Below are 26,410 nucleotides of genomic sequence, written 5' to 3' on the forward strand. Positions count from 1 at the left end.
AAGCATGGAGCAAGATTTGTTTTACAAATGTTTTTATGTTACATCAGTCATTCACGCTAGTTCTCGGTTAATGTACATTGCATACATGCACTGTTATTAGGGTTGGGTATCGTTTCATTTTTAGCGATTCCGATTCCGATTCTGCTTATCGAATCCGGTTCTTATCGATTCTTGTTTCCGATTCCAATATTTTTTGGAGGGAGAAAAAATGGCAAATACTTGAAGAATAAATATTTCTACCTTTTATTCTTGCCAATTTTAAGCAATAACCAATAAAATGGCTAAAGTGAAAGGAGTCTCTTTATATAAAGGTGTTGATTACATTATTACTCCAGCAGTAGGTGGCAAAAATCGACTGGTTTTTTCATTGAATTATTTACTGAAGACTCGAGAGATTCGTTCAAAAACGGTGAATCATTCATTCATTAAACAAGTATTTATGAGACACTGAATTAATTAGTGTTTGAATTAATTATTCAAACTAGTTTAAAAAAAAAAATTTGACTATTAGACTAAACATGTTATTCTGAGTAGTTGTCTGATGTATGTAATCGTGATCTCCATTTTAAACAAAACAAAAATGATTTTAAGCCACATAGATTCCTGAATTAGGGACCGTTCACATATCGCGTCTAAAAATGCATGGAAAAGCACGGCCACGCCACTGTCTCCTTCTTTCCACAAGCGCTTGCGCTCCCGTGGCGTCTGTCGTTGCTATGCAAGTTGCAACCAACCATTTACTAGGCTACTAGATATATGGAGATGAGAAATAAAAACCCGCCCTGTTCAGCTATGATCAGCTGTTCAGCCGAGCTTTTGATGTTACAGAAAGGTCGGTTGTTTTTTGTCACTTGACCTGCGCACTGCTTGCGCCATTCTGAAAAATTGAGATGTTTTCATCTCGCCGAGGCATAGGCGCGCCTGCAAAAACGAGCGCCACGCACCGTATGCTCGTTGCGCCCACGGCCTTCGCTTCTATTTTGAACGTGCTTGCCGCGCGCCTACATTTGAAATAACGGATAGTCAGGAATCGATAAGAGGAATAATGCGTGCGTCTTATCGAATACCCGGTTTTTGGAAATTTGTTACCGGTTCTAAAATGGAACCGGTTCTCGATACCCAACCCTAACTGTTATTGATATAGTTTCCACATGTTCACCGCAATATATTACAAAAATACTCGGTTAATAAATTAGTACAAATAAAATAATCGGTTTGTTGATGGACATGCACTTGTTAATGCTGATGGATGCGGAATTATAGTTGCAACATCTCATAATGTACCTCAAACTGAGTAGTGCATCACTGAGAAACATTCTGCTCAAGTCATCCTTGCGATGGAGGTTCTGGTTGAATAATTAGTTCTTCCAGTGTTTCATCATCGAACTCGCGCTCGCATATTGCTATGGGAAAATCGACGTCATTGTTTGTTACTGTGTTTAGTTTAAGGTGTAGGAAGCCTCAGGACACGCAATCACAACAGACTGAGCTGTCTGGCCAATCAGAGCAGAGTAGCTCGCGGAAAGGAGGGATTTAGAGAGATTGATTCATCACACGAGTCGTTTGAGAAACATTGAAAAATGTGGTGATGTGCAAATGTATATTATGAGGAAATTAAACAGTTTTTTTTTTACTTTGATGGATGTAAACCTATTGTAGGAGACTCCAAAACAACATTGGGGAACTTTAAAATAGCCTAATTGGGGCACTTTAAATGATGACCGGTGGATATTACTTTACAGTAGGAATTTGAATGTGATCATAAACATGCCCTATTATGCACACTTATGCAAGCAGGTTATTGTAAGTGTTTTATTTAAATTTTTTTGCCTATGCCCACACAATTTTGAGATTGGGATGTTTCCAGTGTTCCAAAATCCATAACAACAATGGACACCAAATTCTCAACACCATAACTTGTGTTGTCATGCCAGACCTGCATTTCTTCTTTGGTTGTAACATTAACATGCCACCTGTGTGGCTTTAGTTGCCAATTAAGAAATGTATTTGAATTTCCCCTTTCTTTAGTTTATATTTAAATGACAGGCCTCTAACAGTTTAGGTTATCTCCAAGCACATTTTCCACACTACGATTTAACCTAACTTTATACATGTACATTGACTACACCTTTTATGTAAATCTGAAACCCCTAACAGAAACAAAATCAAGACTTTGTAAAAGGACATAATAGGACCCTTTTAAAAACAGTATAGCAGTAAGCAGTAATAAACAGCAATTTATTCCAAACATTATAAAGCAGTGTTGTGTTGTGTTGTGTTGTAACACAATGTGTTGCATCCGAAGTTCTCTCTGGTGGTATACAATAGTTTTGTGGAGGTAACCTGTAGAATTTGAATTATTAATAGCTGGAAATCGTATCCTGGACCCCTCTGTGAAGGCGCACATTTTATTCAAATGCACAACTATGAAAGTAAAATAATGACAAACGTTTTTGAAACAAAAAAGCTTGTTGAATTGCACTAATTGAAAAAAAAAATATGCATTGCATTAACCGTGCTTGCATTTTAATGCATTGTATTTATATGGCTTGCATTTGTATGGGCTGAAATTCAACATGGTCGAATATCTAAGCTGTCAATATTTCAATTCAAAAACATTTCACACATATTTGTATTATTAATAATTCATATTCACCTTTCAGATTTCACTTCCAAAATGTTCATTATGTTTAAAATACAACCTATAATATTCAACAGGCAATTTTCAATCAATTTTATTTTGCCTTACAAATTCGCTTCCACAAATTCAGTGGTTCAAATTCGACAGCAAATTCGACATTTGAAATCTGGGAACACCAGGAATAGCAGTAGATGTAATGTTTCTGAATCCAGTAAAGAACCAGTTTTGTAACAAACTTATCTTTTATTCTCTTTCAGAGGAATGAAACACAGCCCTACTCTACTGACTCTTAGTCTGCATACTCTACAGGTAAGTGTAATGCTACTGGCCCCTAGTGGTTAGTTTTGGTACTCGCATCTACAACTACACTATCACTACAGTAGATTACTGACTAATAATCAACATAGATGTTAGTCGACCTCACCAGCAGAAGGATTCACTTCGATTTGATGAACTGGTACGACCGGTTCACAAAAAAAGAACCGGTAGGTCACGTCACTGAGCAATATGGGTTGGAGATGTGTGTTCGGTTGTTCAAACGCTCGAGTTTTATTCCGTTTTCAGAATGAAATGGCTAGAATTTATTCACACCTCTAACGTTACTATTGAATCCAACGTATCAGCGCTCGGATTCATTTCCATGGTGCTGTCAAGTACGACTTGCTGTCTGTGATGTAAACTAAACGCTATTGACTATTTGAAAAGGGGTAGAACCCTTTCAATATGTCCCGCCTTAGCTTCCTGTTTCAATGGAAATTACGTCAACGCATCATACAAAGCTGCGAGTTTCAAGGCACTTCAGTGGGCCTTTAAACATACCCGGGCATGACACATAACCTGCTTTCTGGAATGCCCCAGCACACAACATCTAACACAATATATAATAACATACAATTAAATAAGCACGGAATGTACCACTATGGCCATTTACACACCCTGAAAGTTACCTCGGTTTTTAGAACCAAAGGTTGAGGTTAAAAACAAGATTGTCAATCCCTTACCTGTCAGGGATCACTGGTGATCCTGGATTATTTTAGTTCAAAATATGTTTGAGCTTATATATCTCAATATTAATAACAATCTGGTTAATTTTGAGTCTTGAACTATAAACTCTCAAGGGTTGGCTTTCTAAATGTATGTGTGTTATGTTTCTTTTCAGAATTACTTATGAGCAGTAACCTTTTTATTTTGGGCATTTCATGTATGCAGTACTTGCCAAAATTGGGGGTGATGAGGAAGGGGTTAAGACAATTTCCCATTTGTGAAGAACTGAACTTCTGGGTGTTGCACACAAAAGACTTCCAGACGTCTTTCAGATAAAACCCTGCAGGAACTGGTTTTGTCATGCCAGATCTGCATCTCTCCATTGTGCCTAAAGCAAAGAAACATTTACCTGAAGAGACTGTGCCATAATTATGCAAATTCTTAATTCTCTTGCAACTAACTACATTTGATTTTAGATTATATCGGTCCTGATATATGAACATACCAATGCCTGTAGTGTTGGGAAGGACATTTATGATTTGTGTGTATCCAGTAATAGCAACATTTGTTAATTTCCTGTGGAGAGAAAAATAGAAAACATCTTCCACAATTTTTCTAGTTTTACAATTCCTCTGTAATTCATTTTGAATCCTTTCCCACTTACTTTGTGAAAATTTGCTTCTCAAAAGGATTTAATGGGTTTTCCAAACCTCCGGTAGAGTGATGAACCAGTTTGTCACAAGAAAGTTTCTTTGGTCTCTCACACTGCCACACCGTCCCTGTTTTTATATCCTTATACTCACAGCAGCAGTCGCCTTTACTCCAACCTCCATCTGCACCCCACTTAAGATCAGTGGTGGACAGTAACGAAGTAAATGTAATTCGTTACTGTACTTAAGTAGCTTTTTTGCGTATCTGTACTTTACTGAAGTATTTAAATTTGGGAAGACTTTTACTTTAACTCCACTACATTTCAAAGTCAAATATCTTACTTTTTACTCTACTACATTTTCAAAATCAGTCGTTCCTTTTTATTTATGAGTGGATAAAAACTTAACTGGTCAAACGAGCCACCAATCACAGTAGCCTACAACGTGCGTGCTTTGTTTTGAACTTGCCTTGGCGGTATCTACTAAGCGCAAACCAGAGCCGTTAAATATGAGAGTTGCGACCATAGACAGTATATAAGAGGTTGCGACACACACGGCTCGTTCGACTTGAACCGGTGCTGCACAGACCGATCAGTTTATGACATCAAAGTATAGAGCGAAATCGCGAGAGCGATTGAAAAGCATACAGAGCCGTCTACTCTCTAATCGCTCTTGCGGTATTTTAATGTCATTCACCGATTGGTCTGTGCAGTGCGCCGTCTCAAGTCGAACAAGCCTACTGTGATCTCGCGGTCACGTGATTCGTGTAGCTCTCAATAGTTCCAAACAATTTGTGTTGCCAATGATTTTAAGCGGGGCAGAGAGCAGCAGCTATTATTGCAGCAATTATCGGTAAACTGACGCATAATGAACATTGCTTATTACCTTGACACTAAAATTACTTGCATATAATAGCTTTTTTTTTTTTTTGAGGAGTAGCAGAAACACTGCATTAATACGTTTTGGTGTTTAATTTTGTAGGGAAATTGGCTGCTCCCATAATGTAGTGTGTATATATATATTCAATGGCATTGTTCAGGTTTATGTGAATGTATCATAACATTAGGATGTTTATAATTATGACCATAGACGCTCGTGAAAAATATGTACAGTAAATACTGTAAATGTATTATACCTTATGGGAACAGTCCCCTTCCGTCAAAAATTAAACACACAAAAAATGTATTCAATTCAAATATATATATGACTAATTAATGTCATTTTATTAATAGATTTATGTGCCAAGAGTGACATTAGAGTCTTCACGTAGACTGAGTTAAGCAAGAGTCTTGTGACAAAAATTATAATAGGACATTATAGCCATAAAAAAATCATAGTACTTTGATACTTAAGTACATTTGAAGGCAAATACTTTTGTACTTTTACTCAAGTGAATGTTTAAAGGCAGCACTTCTACTTTTACTTGAGTAATATTTTACCTTGAGTATCTTTACTTTAACTCAAGTACATGGTATGTGTACTTCGTCCACCACTGCTTAAGATTGCATTGTACTACTTCACTGATCCTGGTTTTATTGGGTCCTGGCCCTTCAAAGTGGCCATTATAGTGGCTGCGTGGAAATGAGGACTCCCTGTATTTTTTAAGAATCTCCACAACCTCACTGGAGTGCTCTAGACGTACATAAACTTGTGCCTGACCTTCCCAGGGCAGAAGAAGAGCAACAGAGTAAGTCCCATTACAGTGATCCACAACCTCCCCGTACACACTCGCCTTCAAGAAGAATAGAGAAGGCTAAGTGTAATGCAGAAAACGTACTCGGTTACTTACGTAACCTCGGTTCTCTCTAGAAGAGGGAACGAGTACTTGCGTAAGAATATCTTACGCTAGGGGAAAACCTCTTTTCCTCGAGATATTGAAGCCAAAAATTATCCTTAATTTTGTAATAATGTAAAACGCATTGCAGCAGCATGCAGACATGGGCGAGACAGCTCGCGCGCCCATTGGCTGCTCTGCGGCAACTGCACCAGCCTATCGATGGAGGCTCCTCATGACGTCATAACCAATGAGGGCGCTTCGCGCCCAATACGTCATGTCCCGCCGAAATCGGGTGGGGCCAGGGCTATAAATACGGCCCAGAGAGGCTGGTTTGGTCAGTTTTTTCATCGCAGAAGCGAATCAGAACATGACGCATGCACGGCAAGATACGCAAGTACTCGTTCCCTCTTCTAGAGAGAACCGAGGTTACGTAAGTAACCGAGTACGTTCTCTTACGAGAGGTCTCTCGTACTTGCGTAAGAATATCTTACGCTAGGGGAACACAATGTAAAACGCCGTGCGTGCTTGAGACATAACACTAACGTCCCAAGGGCAGGTGCCCGGGGCTCATACAGTGCTTAATCACAAGGGACTCACAGAGAATCCGGGAAGAGGGGCTAGGATAGCATCATTCCTGTAATATTGAGCTCTGATAAGAGCATATTATATCAAGTGTTCCACACAGCCAGGGCGAACTCAGCCTGGACTGGTAAATATGGGGGACTAACGTATTGCCCACAGAAGTATATAGGCGATCAGTGATCGCCGCTCTAGCAGTTTCAGCATCCCGAGCCGATAGCATCGGGCGGGCAATACTGAAAAATTAAACCGAGAGCAACCTAGCTTGCAAAGCGGGAACCTCGAGGTTATAAAACCTTATAAATGTAGACGGGGAGGCCCAGCCTGCCGCCATACAGATATCTTGCAAGGCAATCCCACTGGACCAAGCCCACGACGAGGCCATGCCTCTTGTGGAGTGCGCTTTGACACCTATCGGGCATTGCAGGCCCTTGGATGTGTAAGCTAACGCTATAGCATCAACTATCCATCTGGATAGACTCTGTTTTGACGCAGCTAGTCCCTTAGAACGTCCGCTGAACAAAACAAAGAGCTGCTCCGTCTGTCTGAAAACAGATGAGCGAGACACATAGGCTCTTAACGCCCTGACCGGGCAAAGGAAGCCTGCGTCCCCTTCCTCTTCGGATACCGGCAGGGCCGACAGTGAGATAACCTGTGCCCTAAACGGTGTGTTGAGGGATTTAGGAACATATCCGTGCTTTGGTTTGAGTATGACTCTCGAGTCATTCGGCCCAAACTCCATACACGTCGCGCTTACTGAGAGCGCTTGCAAATCCCCTATGCGCTTCACTGAAGCGAGAGCCAGAAGAAACACTGTTTTGAAAGACAAGAGTTTCAGATCTATTGACTGTATTGGCTCGAATGGGGCACCTTTCATGGCTTCCAGAACCGTGGAAAGGTCCCAAACGGGAACTGAGGGTGGTCTGGGAGGGTTCAGCCTCTTAGCTCCTCTAAGGAAGCGAATGACCAGATCGTTCCTTCCTAATGACTGGCCAAGCGGTGGTTCAGCGAACGCTGCTATGGCCGCCACATAAACTTTGAGCGTGGATGGGGTTCTGCCCTTATCCAGAAGCTCTTGTAAAAAGGAGAGAACCTCCGGCACCCCACAGCGTGAGGGTGAAGTGCCACTCGCTGTACACCAGCTAGTGAACACAGACCATTTTGAGGAATAGAGCCGCCTTGTAGATGGAGCTCTAGCCTGCGTGATCGTGTTTAACACTCCCGCTGGGAGGTTAACGGGTACCCGTTGATGGCCCACACATGTAGGGACCAAAGCTCCGGGCGAGGATGCCAGATCGAGCCGTTCGCCTGCGAGAGGAGATCCCTCCTCGCCGGTATCGGCCACGGGGCGGTACTCGTCAGCTGCATCAGGACTGAAAACCAGACTTGGTTTGTCCAAAAAGGGGCGACGAGTAGCACTGGGCATCCGCTCTCCCTGATTCGCTCTAACACCTGGGGTAGGAGCGTGACAGGGGGAAACGCATAGAGCGGGCAGCGGGGCCAGACGTGAGCCAGCGCATCCCTGCTCTTGGAGAAGAATTCCTGACAATGAGCGTTCTCTTGAGACGCAAATAGGTCTATTTCCGCTCTGCCAAATGTCCTCCATAGCATTTTGACTGTCTGTGGATGTAAAGACCATTCCCCTGTCGGCAGATTGTTTCTGGACAGTCTGTCTGGTCCCACATTCAGATGGCCGGGCACATGCGCTGCCCTGAGCGAGCGCAGATTGTGCTGAGCCCAGACCAGGAGGCGATCCGTCAGCCTGTGAAGGATTCTGGATCTGATACCTCCTTGGTGATTTATATAAGCCACCACTGACATGTTGTCCGAACGGACTAAGACGTGGTGTCTTTTTATATGGGGACAAAAACGCCTCAGCGCGTTGTCGACTGCCATCATTTCCAGGCAGTTTATATGCAGAAGCTTTTCCCGTTCTGACCACTGGCCGAATAACGGTCTGCCCTCGAGCAGCGCTCCCCATCCCGAGGTTGAGGCGTCCGTGGACACCACCTTCACACTCGAGGAAGTCCCCAGGCTTACACCTGACCGGTACCAGTCGGTCACTGTCCAAGGTTTCAGAGCTGCGACGCATTTCTGATCGACCTTGATGCGCGCGAGACCGGAGGTCCAAGCTCTGCGCGGCGCGCGCGCTTTCAGCCAGTACTGCAGCGGGCGCATGCGAAGCAGACCCAGCTGAAGCACTGAGGATGCTGAAGCCATGAGACCCAGCATCCTTTGAAATTTTTTGAACGGGACCAAAGCGCCGTGGCGAAAAATCTCTGTCATGCGCTGAATGCTTAGTCTGCGCTGCGGCGACAGCTGTGCTGTCATAGACAGCGAGTCCAGATCTGTGCCCAGAAAAGATATTTTCTGACTGGGAGACAGCGAACTCTTCGCCCAATTGACTGTGAGACCTAGATTCTCGAGGTGATCGAGTAATATGGTCCTGTGTTCTATGAGCTCCGACTGTGATCGAGCTAGAACCAGCCAATCGTCCAAATAATTCAGCACTCGTATGCCTCGGAGCCTGAGGGGTGCGAGCGCTGCATCCATGCACATCGTGAATACGCGAGGTGCTAGGGAAAGGCCAAATGGAAGGACTGTGTACTGATATGCCTGGCCCTCGAAGGCGAATCTCAAAAATCGCCTGTGACGTGACGCTATTTGTATTTGAAAATAGGCGTCTTTCAGATCTATCGACATGAACCAGTCCCCTTGGCAAATTTGCGAGAGGATTTTCCTGGTCGTGAGCATTCTGAACCGTCGTTTCAGAAGTGCTTTGTTTAGTCGTCTTAGATCTAGAATGGGTCTGAGACCCCCGTCTTTCTTGGGTACCAGAAAATATCTGCTGTACATGCCCCCTTCGCTCTGAGTTTGTGATAAGGGTTCTATAGCCCCTTTTCTCAGTAACTTCGCTATTTCGGCTCGAAGTAGGTGTGCTACTTCCTTTTTCACCGTAGTTTCGATTCGCGCCGCTTTGCGTTGCGGGCGTCGACCAAACTGTAGCGAATAGCCTCTTTCTATAATGCTCAGCACCCACTTCGATACCCCGGGGAGCTCTGCCCACGCTTTCGCGTGAGTGGCTAGGGGTTGAATGATATCTGGGCTCTGATCGCGGCCAAGTGGCGCGCGGAGAGCAACAGTGTGCTGTAACATGAGCGCAGCGTTTGCAGCGTGCGAGACTGGGGGCGCGCTGATCACAGCGGGCAGCCTGCCCGCGCTCAGTTCTCCTGCAGCTGTGTGCTGAGAGAGAGCGAGCGTGGTGAGCCCCGTGGGGTTTAATATGTCTGTGAGCGAATGCGGGCGCGGGACAACGGGCCCATGCATAACGCTGAGAACACCGTCTGTTTGTGCAGACTGTATGTGCGTTGGTTTCGTTTTTACAGAAACCGTGAGACATGTAGCGTGTAGTGTTTGCGGGCACTGGGACGTGGGCACAATCACTACATTTGGTGCACAACCGACATAAGTCGATTTTATTTGTGCGGGCCGTGTGTGGCGGGCCGTGTCTGTGTGCAGGAATGGGCACTGGGCAGTGGGCATTTTTACTACACTCATAACACCATCGGCCGTGGCCGGAATACCAGAAAATACACTCTTTTTGGGATTTATCTGGGTCGCCGTAAAAACGGCGTTTGTGTGCAGGCAAGCGGGCTGTACTGCCGACTTGTTTACTGCTGAATAAGCTGGAACAGTCGCAATTATTGGAACTGAACGAGCGAAAATCTTTGGTGGAAATCCGGCCGCAGCGGGACTTGAACACCGTCGCTTCCGTAAACTGGCTAGGAAGACTTAGAGGCCTCGGGCTTTAACTCAACCTTCGGCCGTGGCCCACGCGGCGGGGGGCGGCGGCCGGCGGAGCGAGAGCGCGGTCTCTGATCCCTGGTCTGTCGGCGCTGTGGGGCGGCGGCAGCTGAGGGTTGCGGCTGGGAGCTGCGAGCAGACGGCTGTTTTGAGCGACCTGCTGCGGAGCTCGAGCGCTTGGGCAGGAAATGTTTCATGGCCTGCGATGTCTTTTGAACTTCGGCGAATCTGTCTGCGAAGTCTTTGACAGAGGATCCGAAGAGGCCAGCGGGGGAGACGGGGGCGTCGAGAAACGCGGAGCGCTCCGAGTCCGGCATCTCCGAGAGCGTAAGCCATAAGTGTCTCTCAGCCACGGTGAGAGAAGCCATATTCCGCCCCATGGCCTGCGCGGCGGACTTTGTGGCACGAAGGGCGAGATCCGTCGCGCTCCTTAAATCCGTAAGGTTCACAGCTTCCGGTCCTTCCTCGTCCATTTTGCGGAGAAGGTTGGCCTGGAAGATCTGGAGTATGGCCATAGAATGAAGCGCCGAGACAGCCTGCCCGGCGGCGGTATAAGCGCGACCGTGCAGTGACGAGGTGGCGCGGCAGGCTTTTGATGGCAGCACCGTCTTAGCACGCCGTCCAGCAGAGGGCGGGCAAAGATGGGCGGCTACCGCTTCCTCGACGGGAGGGAGAGAGTGGTATCCTTTGTCCTTAGCACCGTCGACTACGGAGAATGCTGCGGACACGGGAGCACGCACTCTGGCTGAAAAGGGAGCGCTCCAAGACTTAGCTACCTCTTCGTGAAGCTCAGGAAGGAAAGGGGCTGGTCTTGAAGGCTGAGAAGCGCGGTCCCTTTGAAGAAAACAGCCGTCCAGGCGGTTAAGTGCAGGCTGCTGGGGCGTCGACCACTCAAGGCCGAGGCTCTCGACGGCCTGCTCGAGCAGACGCATAAGCTCCGCCTCGATGCTGGCTCTTTTCCCCGAGGAGCGGTGAGAGGGTGGTGCGAGGTCCGCGGAGCTCGACCAATCCTCACTGCCCGAAAGGAGAGAGCAACTGTCGTCCTCCAATCGCACAGCTTCTTCATAGTCCCCCATGGCGGAAGCGGCGGCAGACGGCGGCCGCTGACCGGCGGTGAGAGACTGAGGTGAAGCAGGCGGCGAAGCTAGCGGGCGCACCGGCGAGCTTTCGCGGGATGGAGGAGGTTCAGGGACCCGTTGAGCGCGGCGCTTTTTACGGCGCGGCAGCTCGGCGGGTGAAGGCGCGGGCGCAGCTTCACGAAAAAATGCCCGGCGAGTCCGCAGAGTCACCATAGGCATAAGATCGCAATGAGGGCAGCCGCCCTCGGCGAGCGCGATAGCTGCGTGATCCTCACCCAGGCAGGAAACACAGATGACATGGTGGTCCCCGTCGCTGAGTGGAGCTCGGCATGAGCCGCAGGATGAACGAGGCATCTTGAAAAAGACGCTCGTGCTCTTTTAGAGGAGATAAGTGTGAGTGTCGCAGCGGCGAACACACACACAGCAATAAAAGGATATGTACGCCGGAAAGCGTTAGCAGGAATGGCGACTGAAGGCGGCGAGTTGTCGACCGGCAGCTTCAGATGCAGAATAATCCCGCTGGGTGCTTGTAGTCAGACGGCGCGGCTTCCTCTCAGGATCCAGCGATGTGTGAACTCGCTGAAGAGATGAAAAACTGACCAAACCAGCCTCTCTGGGCCGTATTTATAGCCCTGGCCCCACCCGATTTCGGCGGGACATGACGTATTGGGCGCGAAGCGCCCTCATTGGTTATGACGTCATGAGGAGCCTCCATCGATAGGCTGGTGCAGTTGCCGCAGAGCAGCCAATGGGCGCGCGAGCTGTCTCGCCCATGTCTGCATGCTGCTGCAATGCGTTTTACATTATTACAAAATTAAGGATAATTTTTGGCTTCAATATCTCGAGGAAAAGAGGTTTTCCCCTAGCGTAAGATATTCTTACGCAAGTACGAGAGACCTCTCGTAAGAGAACTAATGTCTGTAGGTAAATCCAAATTTAAAGCATATAAAACTATAATATATAAAATGTTGTAAATCAACCATTAACAGGCAAATGAAACTCAGCTAATCAAACTCAGTGTCTTAATTTTCATAAAAAGAAATATTATAAAAATAATATAAAACAAACACACCTTGAGCTTTGAATTGAATAGCTTTGCTTGGAAAAAATCTCCTCCATATCTTTTCAGGTTCTTGTTGTGGTCTCTGGCTGTGATGGTAACAGAGATCTTTTCTCATAACCCATCATGGGTTCAAAAGCAAAGAATTGTCTTTACTCAACAAGACAAAAGAGAACATCAAAGGGATCTTAGTTCTCATCAAGATGGCTGTATGTTCGACATTTTATCTGCTTCTCCACTACTAAAATAATTAAAACTTAAAACTGAAGTTTGTCTTTTTTTCTTCTTAGAATACTTTCAATCCTAGATAAATATGCAGAAACAACTATAAGTAACCTTGAGCACTATGAACACTATGGTCTGTGGTGCTATACTGAAAAAAAAAAAAGTTTAGTCAGTTCAACTTAGAAAATGTACTTCATGTGTTAACATCTACAATAACTGGTTTTGTTTAAATGAAATAAATGATTTATTAAGATGACTGATTATAACCGAATTTAACCAACCTGAAAAAAACAAGGTTTTACTGAAGCGTAACTCTCAGTAGATTTAACCTGATTTCAGTAACAGAAACAACTCTAAATGTCCAACATAAATGAACATTAAACATTAACATAAACAACCAACAGCTTTACCTTTACTGAAAAACACGTAAAGTAACACTTAATCTCTAAATACGCTCTCCTAATGCAGCCCCTTGCCAAACAACGACACGTTGTCGTTTTATCTGTACAGAGTCACCACGTGGCTACGCGGACACGACAAATAATTCTATATTATACAAGTTAATAACTAATGATCTTCGCAACGGAAGTGAATCGATCAAAACTAACTTTAGCTTGACAATAACTTTATCCTAGAGCTGCTGTAAAGCCAAAACAATCTCTGTTACTGTAATTTCCTATTATCACTGTAAAGCTGCTTTGAAACAATTCATTTTGTTAAAAGCGCTATATAAATGACAGTGACTTGACTTGACTATAGAGAGCAATACAGGCATCTAGTGGTTACACCATAAAATCACATTTTATTTTCATTTCCAGGTGTCCGGTCACTTTTGACCGAGAAGAAACAACTGCACATGTTCACTTTTTACAGTGTATGAAAATTCCCCTATTTGTTTAGTCCCCTCATGGGAGAGAAAGCACCTTCCTTTTGTCCATAAAGAAAAGCAATATGGCTGCTCAGACACTTCAAACTTCACCACTTGCTAAAAGTTCAGAATATACGAGCAATCCGGTCACACACACATACATATATATATATACTGTACTGTATATAACAGTCAGTTGAGTACGTCAGAAATAAAAGTGGGGCCATCCGTTCACTGTCAGTGACTGGGCGTGCATCCAGTGTGGAAAAATTATAATGAGTTATATATGATTTTGATGAGACGCATATTGAAAAGTTTAGTTTTGTGAAATAAAGTAATATTGCTGCACCCTCCATTGCAGTTTGTGATAAGCTATGTAATTGAAGTTTGAATTTCAAATTTCTAAAGAGTTTATAAACACGTATCATTTATGATGATCTCCTCCAAATGTTATGGAAGTGGAAAAACAAAAACAACTCACAACTACATTAGGTGTCAGAATAGAACTTTATTAAAACATAACTACTATATAACATAACATAATTATTTACAATTATAGCTCTATAGAATTATAAAATACAGACATTTGTGTCAGTGCCTGTGTAGCTGCTGGGTTCCTCTGGAGAAGTGCTGGTTGTTGCCACTCCATTCTCTGTTGTGACAAACTTCAGCATGACCCTGCATTAAATTAATAATGCAGAACATATTAGTCATTCAACAACAACAATCATTCAACAACACTCATGACAAAGTTTTAGTATACTTGGTTAGTTAGGTACTCTGAATTCTGAGGTACTCGGTACTTCTAAACTACAACCAACAATTGAATTTAACTTTGCACTGCCTAATCTAAAGTGACAAAAACTTAAAGGGATAGTTCACCCAAAAATGAAAATTAGCCAATGATTTTCTCACCCTCAAGTCATGCTTGACATTCTTCTTTCAGACGAATACAATCGGAGTTATGTTAAAAAAATGTCCTGGCTCTTCCAAGCTTTATACTGGAAGTGAATGGTTGTTTCTGTTTTGAAGTCCATAAAAGTGCATCTTGTTGATATTTAATAAAGACTCGGAGTACTCATTTTTCAATATAACGCACAGAACAAAAAATGCGTCATCCTTTACTGTGTGTTCAACAAACATATACAGCTCTTCTGTTCTAAACTACCAGAATACAAAAATATGCTTAGAGCTCCCCCTAGTGGTTATACCATACAACTTAAAGGAGAAATTCACAATGGAGACCGCTTGATAACTTTAACAGCTTTAACTGAAATACACACAAGTTTAATAACTATTCTGGTAAGAGTGTATTTTTCCAACACATCTATCCATCCATCATAAAAGTGCTCCACACAGCTCTGGGGGGTTAATAAAGGCCTCCTCAAGAAAAGCGATGAGTTTGTGTAAGAAAAATATTCACATTTAAAACTTTATAAAGTAAAATAACTAGCTTCCGGCCAAACGCACATAGGATTTGACTTAAGTCTAAAGCGCAACGTATGCGAGTAATGCGACGAACTGCTGATATTTACGCTACGCCATGATGGACTACACTACTTCTGATGTCACAAGTTGTGTAAGTTGCCCTTTAGGTGTAAGTAGACTGCGTATGTTCGTTTGGCCGGATGCTAGAATTTTACTTTGTAACATGTGGAATATGAATATTTGTCTTACACAAACTCATTGTTTCGCTTCAGAAGGCCTTTATTAACCCCCCAGAGCTGTGTGGAGGACTCTTATGATGGATAAATACACTTTGATGGACTTCAAAACAGAAACAACCATTCACTGCCATTATAAAGCTTGGAAGAGCCAGAACATTTTTTTATTTAACTCTGATTGTATTCATCTGAAAGAAGAATGTCATATACACCTAGGATAAAATGAGGGTGAGTAAATCATGGTATATATATTTTTTTTTTTTGGTGAACCTTTAAGCCTTTAAGTGTCAGTATAAATCTAAGACATCTACCTTTTTTTAAGAATCACTGAGTTCACCTTTAATTAAACAGTTACTTATAAAAAGAAGAGCAATGAGTGTTTAATAAAACAACAATTGATTATAAACCAAATTAAAACATAATTATGTCCTATGGCTATTGTTGTCTGATTGATTTTACAGCCTTGGGCATTCAGAAATCACAGAAAATAAGATTATGCAGTTTTGTTGCAGCAAATAATCATTTACAAAGAAGAAAACACTGTAGGCATATTGACACGTAAAGCCATAAACCACGGATGCACTGTATAGCATGTGATCTGAATGTCAATGACAAATATGACAAAAATGACAAATATCTTTACCATAGTTCAAAATGCAATGCAGCGCACAGTGTTGTTGAATTGAAATAACACTGGTGGTGGTTAATTTATTAATGCTTTAAACATGTTTAATAAACCACATTAACTTCAATAGCCAAAAAATAAAAATTCACAGGTTGGTAAACATACCTTTCTTTTTCGCTTCTCAGCACCAGACTGCTGTTGTGTCCTCCTGTGCATAGCTGTCCATCAACTATCATTTGCAACCAGGTGCAAACATAAGGTGTAGGTGTGGATGCAGGAACGGCATGTGCTGACTGCGTTCATAAAATGCCTTTTTTTTTGTTTTTATATTGTTATTAGTTTAAATGATTGGTTACACTTTGTTATCCGTTTTACAGTGTAATTATACTGAACATTTAAGTATTAAATTATTAAATTATTTAAAAAGAATTAAATAATGAACTATATGTACTTACTAAAGGGTTAGGGTTAAGATTAGGGTTAGGTTTAGGGTTAGTTGAATGTAATATAATTTATTACTATTGTAACTACATGTAACGTGTAACAAGGACAGTGTAAAATAAAATGTTACCAATTATAGTTACGCTGAAAGGTAGGGTAGGCAATTTCAGAGAGGCTAGCAATAGCAAGCTAGCTTTGAAAGCACAATATCCCTCCCTCACTTCCGAGCTTCTAAAGCCTAACTCCTTCAAAACACATGAACACACAGCAGAGTTTTCAAAGCGTCACGAGACGAGAGACAGTGTTAAATGATTAAATAAAGCACATAACATTGAAGTAATAATGAACACCAGCAACTTACAGAGCTCTAGTTATACCAACTGACTGCAGCAGATTAATTTCCGGGCGTTGATAGTGTTGACATAGAAAAGCATAAATCTGAGTAGAACGTCAAGGGTAGCCATCTTGTAATTATGGTTATGACATGGCATGAAGAACGCATCATAAGCTCTTGTTTTGGTTCAGGAGAAACTTTAAAGCGGCTAAACAACGGCTGTTTGTTTGTGTCACTCTGTGACTATATGTGACCCGATCTGGCGAAATGAGTCGGAAGTCGCAACGTTCCATTTTAAGATATGGGCCGTTTATGTGGAAAAACAGTGAAATAATAGATTTTTTTTATTATTATTATTATTGCTAAATTTCAAAGAACAGACATTCAAAAATAATCTCCTAAAGTTTCGTAGTCCAGATAATTGAGAAAAGGTATTTAAATGACTATTAAAGTTTACAAAGTTTTACTAAATTTGCTGGAAATGAATATTGCTTTTCTCAACTCCTCTCGTCACCTCTGAGCATTTCCCGGGAATCCCCTCAAACGTCTCTGCTTTCCAAATATGGTGTTACACGTTGTATAGAACCAACCATAAAGCTTAGAAATGTACACAAACGCTGATCATTTGTAAATGGGAAGCCCCATTTCGACTGACCGGCACGCGATTGGTCCAGCCATCCTCCTGTCAGACTCGTAGCGCTATGTGTAAACATAGCAGATCTCCTCAGAAAGATTAAATATTATTAATTTGAGAAATGTCGCTGTCAAAAGAGAGCCAAGTCGCCAAAAAGTCGCCAAAAGCGTTGAACTCACTGGAGGCTTCTAACCTAAGCTCTGCTGCTGGTCAGCAAGAGTGGCTAAGGCTAGTCAGTGATTTTTTGGGATCTGGAGACGTGTCATCCTCTGATGACAGCTACAGTGAAAGTGACAGCCCTGTGGTATTTATCGTGTATGGATGTGAGTGAGTGCAATTATTCTGCGAGTGTATTTATCTGCAAGGAGAATCCATTACAATGTGTTTGATTTATTTTAACCCAATATTTAACTGTTGGTATCTCCGTTATGAATATGTTACACTGTTATTGTCATCTAGCCTACACAAAGATATGATTGCATAGGCTAACATTATTTGTTCTCTGTTTCCTTGTCTCTCTGCCTCTCTCACTTTCTCTCTCTCTCTCTCTCTCTCTCTCTCTCTCTCTCTCTCTCTCTCTCTCTCTCTCACACACACACACACACAGACACACACACACACAAACACACACACCCTCTCTCAAGCAAAACTGTAGCACCTCTGTTCAATCTTTCTGATTTTAGTAAATGTTTGTAAAAGTGCCTTTTAAATTATTTATTCAAATACATTTTTTTAAATAATTTGAGCTTCAGCCTGGCATAATAGCATATATTAATATCTTTGGTCAAATTAAGCTGTACAATAAATAGTTCATCCCTTTAAATGCAATGGATTTTGAAAGATATCAACAAAAAAACGGGCAAAAAACTTTAAAAACGATTTTCTCAGGTTTTCAATTGGAAAAAGAGGGCAGACGACCATAATTCAAATGTGTACATCTTTACAACCATTCAAGGTATGACTTTGACTAGGATATCAGTTGAAAGCTTATGGTCTCCTCTTTCCATTAATACCAAAATCTCAATTTTGAAGTTTGGGTCACTGTGACTCATTTTGCTGGATCAGGTCACATATGTCTACAAATCTGCCTAGCCTCATGGAATGTGCTGATCATGTGTGATGTCTGCGTGAGCATGGTGTGCGGAGGTATTGAAATACATACAGTATGGTAACAGGCAGGTAGGACAACAGTCGGACCAAATTCAATGATCGAGACTTCCACAGAAGATATATGTACATGTTTTAATATTTAGACCACTTCTATTATTGATTGCTATCAGGATATGAAGAGAGTTTAAACCAGTATAACAAAAAGTGTTTATAATACAAATTGCCTACCCTACCTTTAATAAAGTGTGGAACGTGTGGAGGTGTTTTTTAATTAGGATTTTTGATGAAGAGAATGTTTGAAGTAGAAATTTAAAAAAGAATTTTAATTATTTGAAATGTAAATCTTTAGGAACATTATACATGTATTTACTGACATAAAAACAAAAACAGCAAAAAAATAATAAAAATCTGTCATGTTTTGGGTTTGTTCTTGTCATGTTTCTGTGTCATGTCTTGTTTCCATGTCTGTCATGTGATTCCCTGTTTGTCATGTGATCCTGCCATGTCTTTTCATTGGTTAATTGTCTGATCATTGTTCACAGGTGTCCCTTGTTTTGTCATTAGTCTGTGTATTTAAGCCCTCATGTTTGCCATGTGTCTTTGTCAATTATTTCCTGTAGTCTGCTGTTGTGCAAAGTTCATGTTCATGTTCATGTTCATGTTCATGTTCATGTTCATGTTCATGTTCATGTTCATGTTCATGTTCATGGTCATGGTCATGGTCATGGTCATGGTCATGTTCATGCTTTGGTTTTTGTTTCATGTTTTGTTTTAGTTATAAACGACGAACTTCTTCTCCTCACCCGCACTAACAAGGATTTTTTAAACTCCGCTGCTCTGTGCTTCACTGAAACCTGGCTGAGTGAAGCCATACCGGACAACGCACTACATCTGCCGGGCTTCCAGCTGTTCCGAGCGGATCGCATCGCGGAACTAACGGGGAAAACGAGAGGTGGTGGATTGTGTTTCTACATTAACGAAAGTTGGTGTTCAGATGTAACAACACTGAAGAAGATGTGCTCTCCTAATTTAGAGGTGCATTTCATAAACTGTAAACCTTTCTACTCGCCGCGGGAGTTTTCCTCATTCATTCTCGCGAATGTTTACATTCCTCCAGACGCGTGTGTGAGCGCGGCGATACAACAGCTGGCTGAACATATAGCTGAAATGGAACAAAGGTACCCAGACTCTCTTTTAATCATTCTTGGGGATTTTAACAAAGCAAATCTCTCCCGTGAACTGCCAAAATACAGACAGCATGTTACATGTCCTACCAGAGACAGTAATATATTGGACCACTGTTACACCACGATAAAGAATGCGTATCACTCCGTCCCACGGGCAGCTTTGGGGCTCTCTGATCACTGTTTGGTTCATCTTATACCGACCTACAGGCAGAAACTGAAATCAGCTAAACCTGTAATAAGGACTGTAAAAAGATGGACCAACGAAGCAGAGCAGGATCTACAGGCCTGCTTCGATTGCACTGATTGGACTGTTTTTGAAGCTGCAGCCACCGATCTGGATGAGCTCACAGATACTGTAACATCATATATCAGTTTCTGTGAGGATACATGCATTCCTACCAGGACATTCTTATCATTCACTAATGATAAACCATGGTTTACTGGGAAACTCAAACAGCTTCGTCATGCCAAAGAGGATGCTTACAGAAGTGGGGATAAAATCTTGTATAACCAGGCCAGAAACAGACTGACAAAGGAGATCAGAGTTGCTAAAAGAAGCTACTCTGAAAAGCTGAAAAACCAGTTTTCAGCCAACGACCCGGCATCAGTCTGGAGAGGCCTGAGGAACATCACCAACTACAAATCCCCATCCCCCCGATCTGTGGAGAATCAACAACTGGCTGACACTCTCAATGCATTCTATTGCAGGTTTGAGAAGCCCAGACTCACACCTCACACCCGCTCTGATGTGCACTTCACACATCCACCATCACCTCCTGCAACCCCTCTCCTCCCCCCTTCTGCCATCCAACCTGAGCTTAAGGTCTGTGTGGAGGACGTGAGCCGAGTCTTCAAAAAACAGAAGACTAGGAAAGCTTCAGGCCCAGACGGCATCTCATCTGCTTGTCTAAAAGCCTGCGCTGACCAACTGGCCCCAGTCTTCACGCAGATCTTCAACAGATCATTGGAGCAGTGTGAAGTTCCCTGCTGCTTCAAACGCTCCACTATCATTCCGGTTCCCAAAAAACCTAAAATCACTGGACTTAATGACTACAGACCTGTCGCTCTCACGTCTGTGGTCATGAAGTCGTTTGAAAGACTGGTGTTGGCCTATCTGAAGGACATCACTGGACCCCTGCTGGATCCCTTTCAGTTTGCTTACAGAGCAAACAGGTCTGTGGATGATGCAGTCAACATGGGACTGCACTATATCCTGCAACATCTTGACAGACCTGGGACTTATGCACGGATCTTATTTGTGGACTTCAGTTCGGCCTTCAATACCATCATCCCTGATCTTCTCACAGCCAAACTGACTCAGCTCTCCATGCCATCCTCAATCTGTCAGTGGATCTCCAGCTTCCTGACCGACCGGCAGCAGCGAGTGAGACTGGGGAAGCTCTCATCCAGGACCCTCACCATCAGCACTGGCGCCCCCCAAGGGTGCGTTCTCTCCCCACTGCTCTTCTCCCTGTACACTAATGACTGCACTTCTAAAGACCCCTCTGTCAAGCTCCTGAAATTTGCAGACGACACCACCGTCATCGGTCTCATCCAAAATGGTGACGAGTCTGCTTACAGACTGGGGGTTGAACAGCTGGCTGTCTGGTGCAGCTATAACAACCTTGAGCTGAACACGCTCAAAACAGTGGAGATGATTGTGGACTTCAGGAGAAAATCCCCAGCACTCCCCCCTCTCACCATCATGAACAGCACTGTGGAAGCAGTGGAGTCATTCAGGTTCCTGGGCTCTACCATCTCTCAGGACCTGAAGTGGGCAAATCACATTGACTCCATTGTGAAAAAGGCCCAGCAGAGACTGTACTTCCTTCGCCAGCTGAAGAAGTTCAATCTGCCACAGGAGCTGCTGATCCAGTTCTACTCAGCTGTCATTGAGTCTGTTTTAAGCACTTCCATCACTGTCTGGTTTGGTTCAGCTACCAAATCGGACATCAGGAGACTACAACGGACAGTCCGGACTGCAGAGAGGATTATTGGTGCCCCCTTGCCAACCCTCCAGGACCTGTACTCTTCCAGAGTGAGGAAGAGAGCAGGTAAAATCATCACAGACTCCACTCACCCTGGACACCCCCTGTTTGAACTGTTACTGTCAGGACGGCGACACAGATCACTGGCCACAAGAACATCCAGGCACAGGAACAGTTTCTTTCCACAGGCCATTTCCCTTCTGAACACTTAACATGCTCCCCAAGGCATATGCCTGTAAGTGCAATACTCCCACTGTCTAGTGCAATATTCTCTAACTCAGGTGATATTTATATTTATATTATTCATACTACTCAAAATACTGTAAATATGTTCATAATCTGTAACATGCACTAGACTCCCACTGTCTAGTGTAATATTCTCTAACTCAGGTTATATTTATATTATTCATACTACTCAAAATACTGTAAATATGTTCATAATCTGTAAATGTTTATTCAGACTAAACCCAACTGTGACCCTTTTTTTACTTTTTATACTATTTTTTTTTTTTTTAAATATATTTTATTCTTAGAATTTGTATTACTATGTTTCTTGTTGTATTTGTATTTGTATATGTGCACTGGAAGCTTCAGTACCAAGAAAAATTCCTTGTGGGTGCAAGCACACTTGGCAATAAAGCTCTTTCTGATTCTGATTCTGATTCTGATAATAAACTGCACATGGGTTCTCATCTCTCAACTTGCCTCCAGTGGATCCTTATTACAAAATCACATTTATAACAGAAGTCAGTACTTAAATATAGGCTATAATGACACATTATACATTACACAGAAATAAACTTTTTAATATATCAAATTTTTTATGAACTTACCAGAAGGGATGATGTACAAAAAAAAAAAACATGCCAGTACAGTAGTAGAAAAAATTCTCTTAACCTCCAGACTGAAATACACAGAAATGATCAATTTCCAAATCCTTCAAAACATGAAACCATCTTGACCCATAAATATTACAATATTCATAACCTAATGATTACCTGGGGGATTTGATTTCTTTGTGGATGGTTCGACCATGGCTAATCTGTTGTTTTTCTAGAATAATTTGAAGTCCGCTTGTGAGTGAAGTACATTCACACAACTTCAAACCAATGTCCTGTTAAACTGGCCACACTGCTCTGATGAGGCGTTCCCACTAATTATGTGACACTCAGTTGAACATCCCATCTGTCCTCAGTATTGGTTTAGCCAGTTTGGCTTTGTTTGATTTGATTGACATTAGATGTTAATTTACATATGAATGGTAAATATATTCTTGCTATGGGAACAACACAATTCTTTTTCCTGTTCTTTTTTTCCCAGGAGTGTAATCATTATGGCTCTGTGACACTCACACAACATTATTTTCACTTTTTATTGCAAGGAAAATATACACACAATATAGTATATATACAGGGTGGTATGAACTTACAGATTAGAAGATATATGGAACCTGTTAGCTCACCCTGGGAAATGTTAACCAGATTGCAGGTGATAACCAACCGATATGGTCAAACAGGTTTGTTTCTGTAAAGGCAGCAGCAGAAGTCTCATTTTCTTGTATGAGAAGATATATCAATACAATTCTAAAATGTCTGTATAGGGTTAAATCCCACAGAAACTGACTATTTTTATTCAGGGTCAATCAGCTTCACTTAAATGATGACCGGTGGATATTACTTTACAGTAGGAATTTGAATGTGATCATGAATATTCCCTATTATGCACACTTATGCAAGCAGGTTATTGTAAGTGTTTTATTTATTTTTATTTTTTTTTTGCCTATGCCCACACGATTTTGAGATTGGGATGTTTCCAGTGTTCCAAAATCCATAACAACAATGGACACCAAATTCTCAACACCATAACTTGCTAAAAAGACATGTGTTGTCATGCCAGACCTGCATTTCTTCTTTGGTTGTAACATTAACATGCCACCTGTGTGCTTTAGTTGCCAATTAAGAAATGTATTTGAATTTCCCCTTTCTTTAGTTTATATTTAAATGACAGGCCTCTAACAGTTTAGGTTATCTCCAAGCACATTTTCCACACTACATCTTAACCTAACTTTATACATAGTAGGGGAGAGCGGGGCACAAAGTAACGCTTTTTGACTTTCTCAGTTTGTGTAAATCTACTTATGGTTCAGAGTATTTATTTTTTCCCACATTAATTTCCCACATGTCTAGTACAATTATGTGTTTTTGTTTTATTAATACAGTATATACTTTTTTCTTGATATACCCCGAAAGAATGGAAGTGAAATGTGACAACATGCCCCATAGGTGGGGTACATTGTAACGTGTGGGGCACATTGTAACATAACATATGACAGCTTAAAATGTTATCTGATCTCATAAAAATAAAAAATAAAAAAAATAAAAAATATTTTCTAAATAAAATACAATTAAAAACTTTTTCATATAAAATAATGGCATTTTTTTATAATTAAATATAAACTCATTTTTGAGTTTTGACTACGAACACATGAAAACACAGCTATACAACATAGTTCAAAACAAATAAATAATTAGTCATTTCTTCCATACATTTTTTTGTATTTTTTCCATATAGTGTTGATATGGCAACTAGTAAATACACAAAGTTTCGTCATCCAAGCATGTGCGGAAGTATTTAAAACAAGCGTGTTACAACTAGCCCCGCGTTAGGTTGTGCCCCGCGCTCCCCTACATTGACTATACCTTTTATGTAAATCTGAAACCCCTAACAGACACAAAATCAAGACTTTGTAAAAGGACATAATAGGACCCTTTTAAAAACAGTATAGCAGTAAGCAGTAATAAACAGCAATTTATTCCAAACATTATAAAGCAGTGTTGTGTTGTGTTGTGTTGTAACACAATGTGTTGCATCCAAAGTTCTCTCTGGTGGTATACAATAGTTTTGTGGAGGTAACCCGTAGAATTTAAATTATTAATTGCTGAAAATCTTATCTCTGTGAAGGTGCGCATTGTATTCAAATGCACAACCATGGAAGTAAAATAATGACAAATGTTTTTGAAACAAAAAATCTTGTTAAATTGCACTAATTGAAAAAAAAAATATGCATTGCATTAACCGTGCTTGCATTTTAATGCATTGTATTTATAGGGCTTGCATTTGTATGGGCTGAAATTCAACATGGTCGAATATTTAAGCTGTCAATATTTCAATTCAAAACATTTCACACATATTTTTATTATTAATAATCCATTTGCACCTTTCAGATTTCACTTCCAAAATGTTCATTATGTTTAAAATACAACCTATAATATTCAACAGGAAATTTTCAATCCATTTTATTTCGCCTTACAAATTCGCTTCCACAAATTCAGTGGTTCAAATTCGACAGCAAATTCGACATTTGACATCTGGGAACAGCAGGAATAGCAGAAGATGTAATGTTTCTGAATCCAGTAAAGAACCAGTTTTGTAACAAACTTATCTTTTATTCTCTTTCAGGTCGCGAGCAGGAACAGCAACAGCACATCTAGCCTGCGTTCCAGTCCAAAATTGCCATGCCCTTCACTCGCTAACTTCCCTCCATCTCGTTCACTCGGATGTACGTCACTGCTGTCTGGAAGAAGTCTGCTGCGGAGCCCGCATCAGTGCAGGCTCGGCAAAAGTGTGCATCGAGGGCGCATATCGCCCGCAAAGGGGGGCGCTCACGAGCACCGTTCTGAGGCCAAAATGACAAATGGGACACCCTACGGACTTAACGGACACGCGCACGCGCACGCGCACGCGCACGCGCACGCGGCAGCCATTGTAAGTCCACAGGGCCGAAAGTGCATATGAAGTGTGCCATTTGGGACAGGGCCCATATAAACTTCCTCGTCCACTTCACGAAGTGGAACGCACTTCAAAATGGCGGCAGGGATTCCCCCGAGGGGAAGTGCTTAGGGAAGTTTGCAAGTGCGTGTCTAAAAAAAGATTTTATTCACACCTCTAATCAGGGCTGGACTGGGACAGAAAATCGGCCCTGGCATTTTGGCCCAGACTGGCCCACTACATATGATCATAAACACCACCCATCTTTGCACGCCCTTGAATATGTTTTTGTTCAACTCCTATTCATTAAAACCACTAATGCCATGTAATGAGTGAGAGTTAACAGATGATACAAAATTGTAATTTATTAATACAATTGAACTATACTCCACAGTGATGCATCCAAAAAACAAGCTATAAGCTGCATTGGCATAGCAATACCAGTGTTTCTCACAAGATTTTTGGTAAAACTGTGGTGGGTGGACCTCAGTCCTTCTAGGGGGGTTTGGGGGCAGGCTCCCCCTAAGAAAATGTTGTGCATTTTAATGTTATATTCATCAATCTGGTGCAGTTTGAGGGTTCGAAATTAAAAGCTCCAACCCATATTCAGTGTGCAAATTAAACAAAGAAAAAATCAAACTTCTTTTAGTAACAGTGTCTGTCTATATTACACTACTACATAATAATAATTATAATATTAATCTCATGACAGTAGCCTAATAGCCATATATTGTAAAACAAATGCACTGAAAAATAAAGAAAACTTTCATAATTAGTTTTGTACTAATTTCTAAACTTGAAAGAGATAAGCACATGATCTTTTATTTTGACGGAAACTGCATCAAGCTTTAATTTTGGCGGAAAACATAGATAAAAACGCGTCTCTTTAAACTTCTAGTAAATTTCTGTCATCGTCAACTATGCAGATGTGGAAATAATGCGTAACTGGGTAATGGGTTCCTACACTCATAGCCAAAGTGTTTTGAACGTAG

At 41.9% G+C, this 26,410-nt stretch overlaps 5 protein-coding genes and 1 long non-coding RNA gene across 7 annotated transcripts in view; 1 reads left to right on the forward strand and 5 right to left on the reverse strand.

Moving 5' to 3' along the window:
- LOC309509581 (NXPE family member 4-like) overlaps window positions 1-23,718 on the reverse strand; it is a 46,098-nt gene extending 22,380 nt beyond the window's left edge. Inside the window, exon 1 of one of the 2 annotated variants that reach the window (XM_082184389.1) lies at window positions 22,649-23,718. The gene's annotated coding sequence lies outside the window, so the exon portion shown is untranslated. Of the gene's footprint in view, window positions 1-1,709; window positions 2,951-22,648 lie in introns of those variants that run through there. The other variant, XM_082184388.1, reaches the window with a different exon arrangement.
- Window positions 1-26,410, forward strand: part of chst2b (carbohydrate (N-acetylglucosamine-6-O) sulfotransferase 2b) — a 92,233-nt gene that overhangs the window by 3,448 nt on the left and 62,375 nt on the right. The gene's annotated exons all lie outside the window — the stretch shown is intronic.
- LOC309508755 lies at window positions 512-1,044 on the reverse strand. Its single transcript, XR_014209713.1, has 2 exons — window positions 965-1,044; window positions 512-921 (listed from the first exon to the last, which is right to left on the reverse strand). It is a non-coding gene; the product is annotated as an uncharacterized lncRNA (long non-coding RNA).
- LOC309509555 (NXPE family member 3-like) overlaps window positions 2,959-26,410 on the reverse strand; it is a 34,532-nt gene continuing 11,080 nt past the window's right edge. Inside the window, exon 9 of the mRNA XM_082184339.1 lies at window positions 2,959-3,588. The gene's annotated coding sequence lies outside the window, so the exon portion shown is untranslated. The remainder of the gene's footprint in view (window positions 3,589-26,410) is intronic.
- Window positions 3,646-12,685, reverse strand: LOC309508804 (NXPE family member 4-like; the record flags this gene model as incomplete). Its single annotated transcript, XM_082183275.1, has 6 exons — window positions 3,646-3,664; window positions 3,854-4,019; window positions 4,131-4,201; window positions 4,290-4,468; window positions 5,771-6,007; window positions 12,587-12,685. Coding segments are annotated over 6 exons (771 nt in total), but the record flags the coding sequence as incomplete, so codon positions are not given.
- On the reverse strand, window positions 6,495-10,761 carry LOC309508721 (uncharacterized protein). Its single transcript, XM_082183195.1, has 2 exons — window positions 9,543-10,761; window positions 6,495-9,266 (listed from the first exon to the last, which is right to left on the reverse strand). The coding sequence occupies exons 1-2, from the start codon at window positions 10,029-10,031 to the stop codon at window positions 6,876-6,878; spliced, it is 2,880 nt and encodes a 959-aa protein (XP_082039321.1). The 5' UTR covers window positions 10,032-10,761; the 3' UTR covers window positions 6,495-6,875.

Source organism: Leuciscus leuciscus, assembly GCF_965113295.1.
Source record: "Leuciscus leuciscus genome assembly, chromosome: 11".
NCBI lineage: Eukaryota > Metazoa > Chordata > Actinopteri > Cypriniformes > Leuciscidae > Leuciscus > Leuciscus leuciscus.

Excerpts from the sequence above, each read along its gene's own strand:
- LOC309508721 (XM_082183195.1), bottom strand. The coding sequence starts at position 10,031 with ATGTCTCACGGTTTCTGTAAAAACGAAACCAACGCACATACAGTCTGC. Across the intron at positions 9,267-9,542 it reads CTTCGAGCCGAAATAGCGAA|ATTCGCCTTCGAGGGCCAGG; the intron begins GTTACTGAGAAA and ends GCGATTTTTGAG.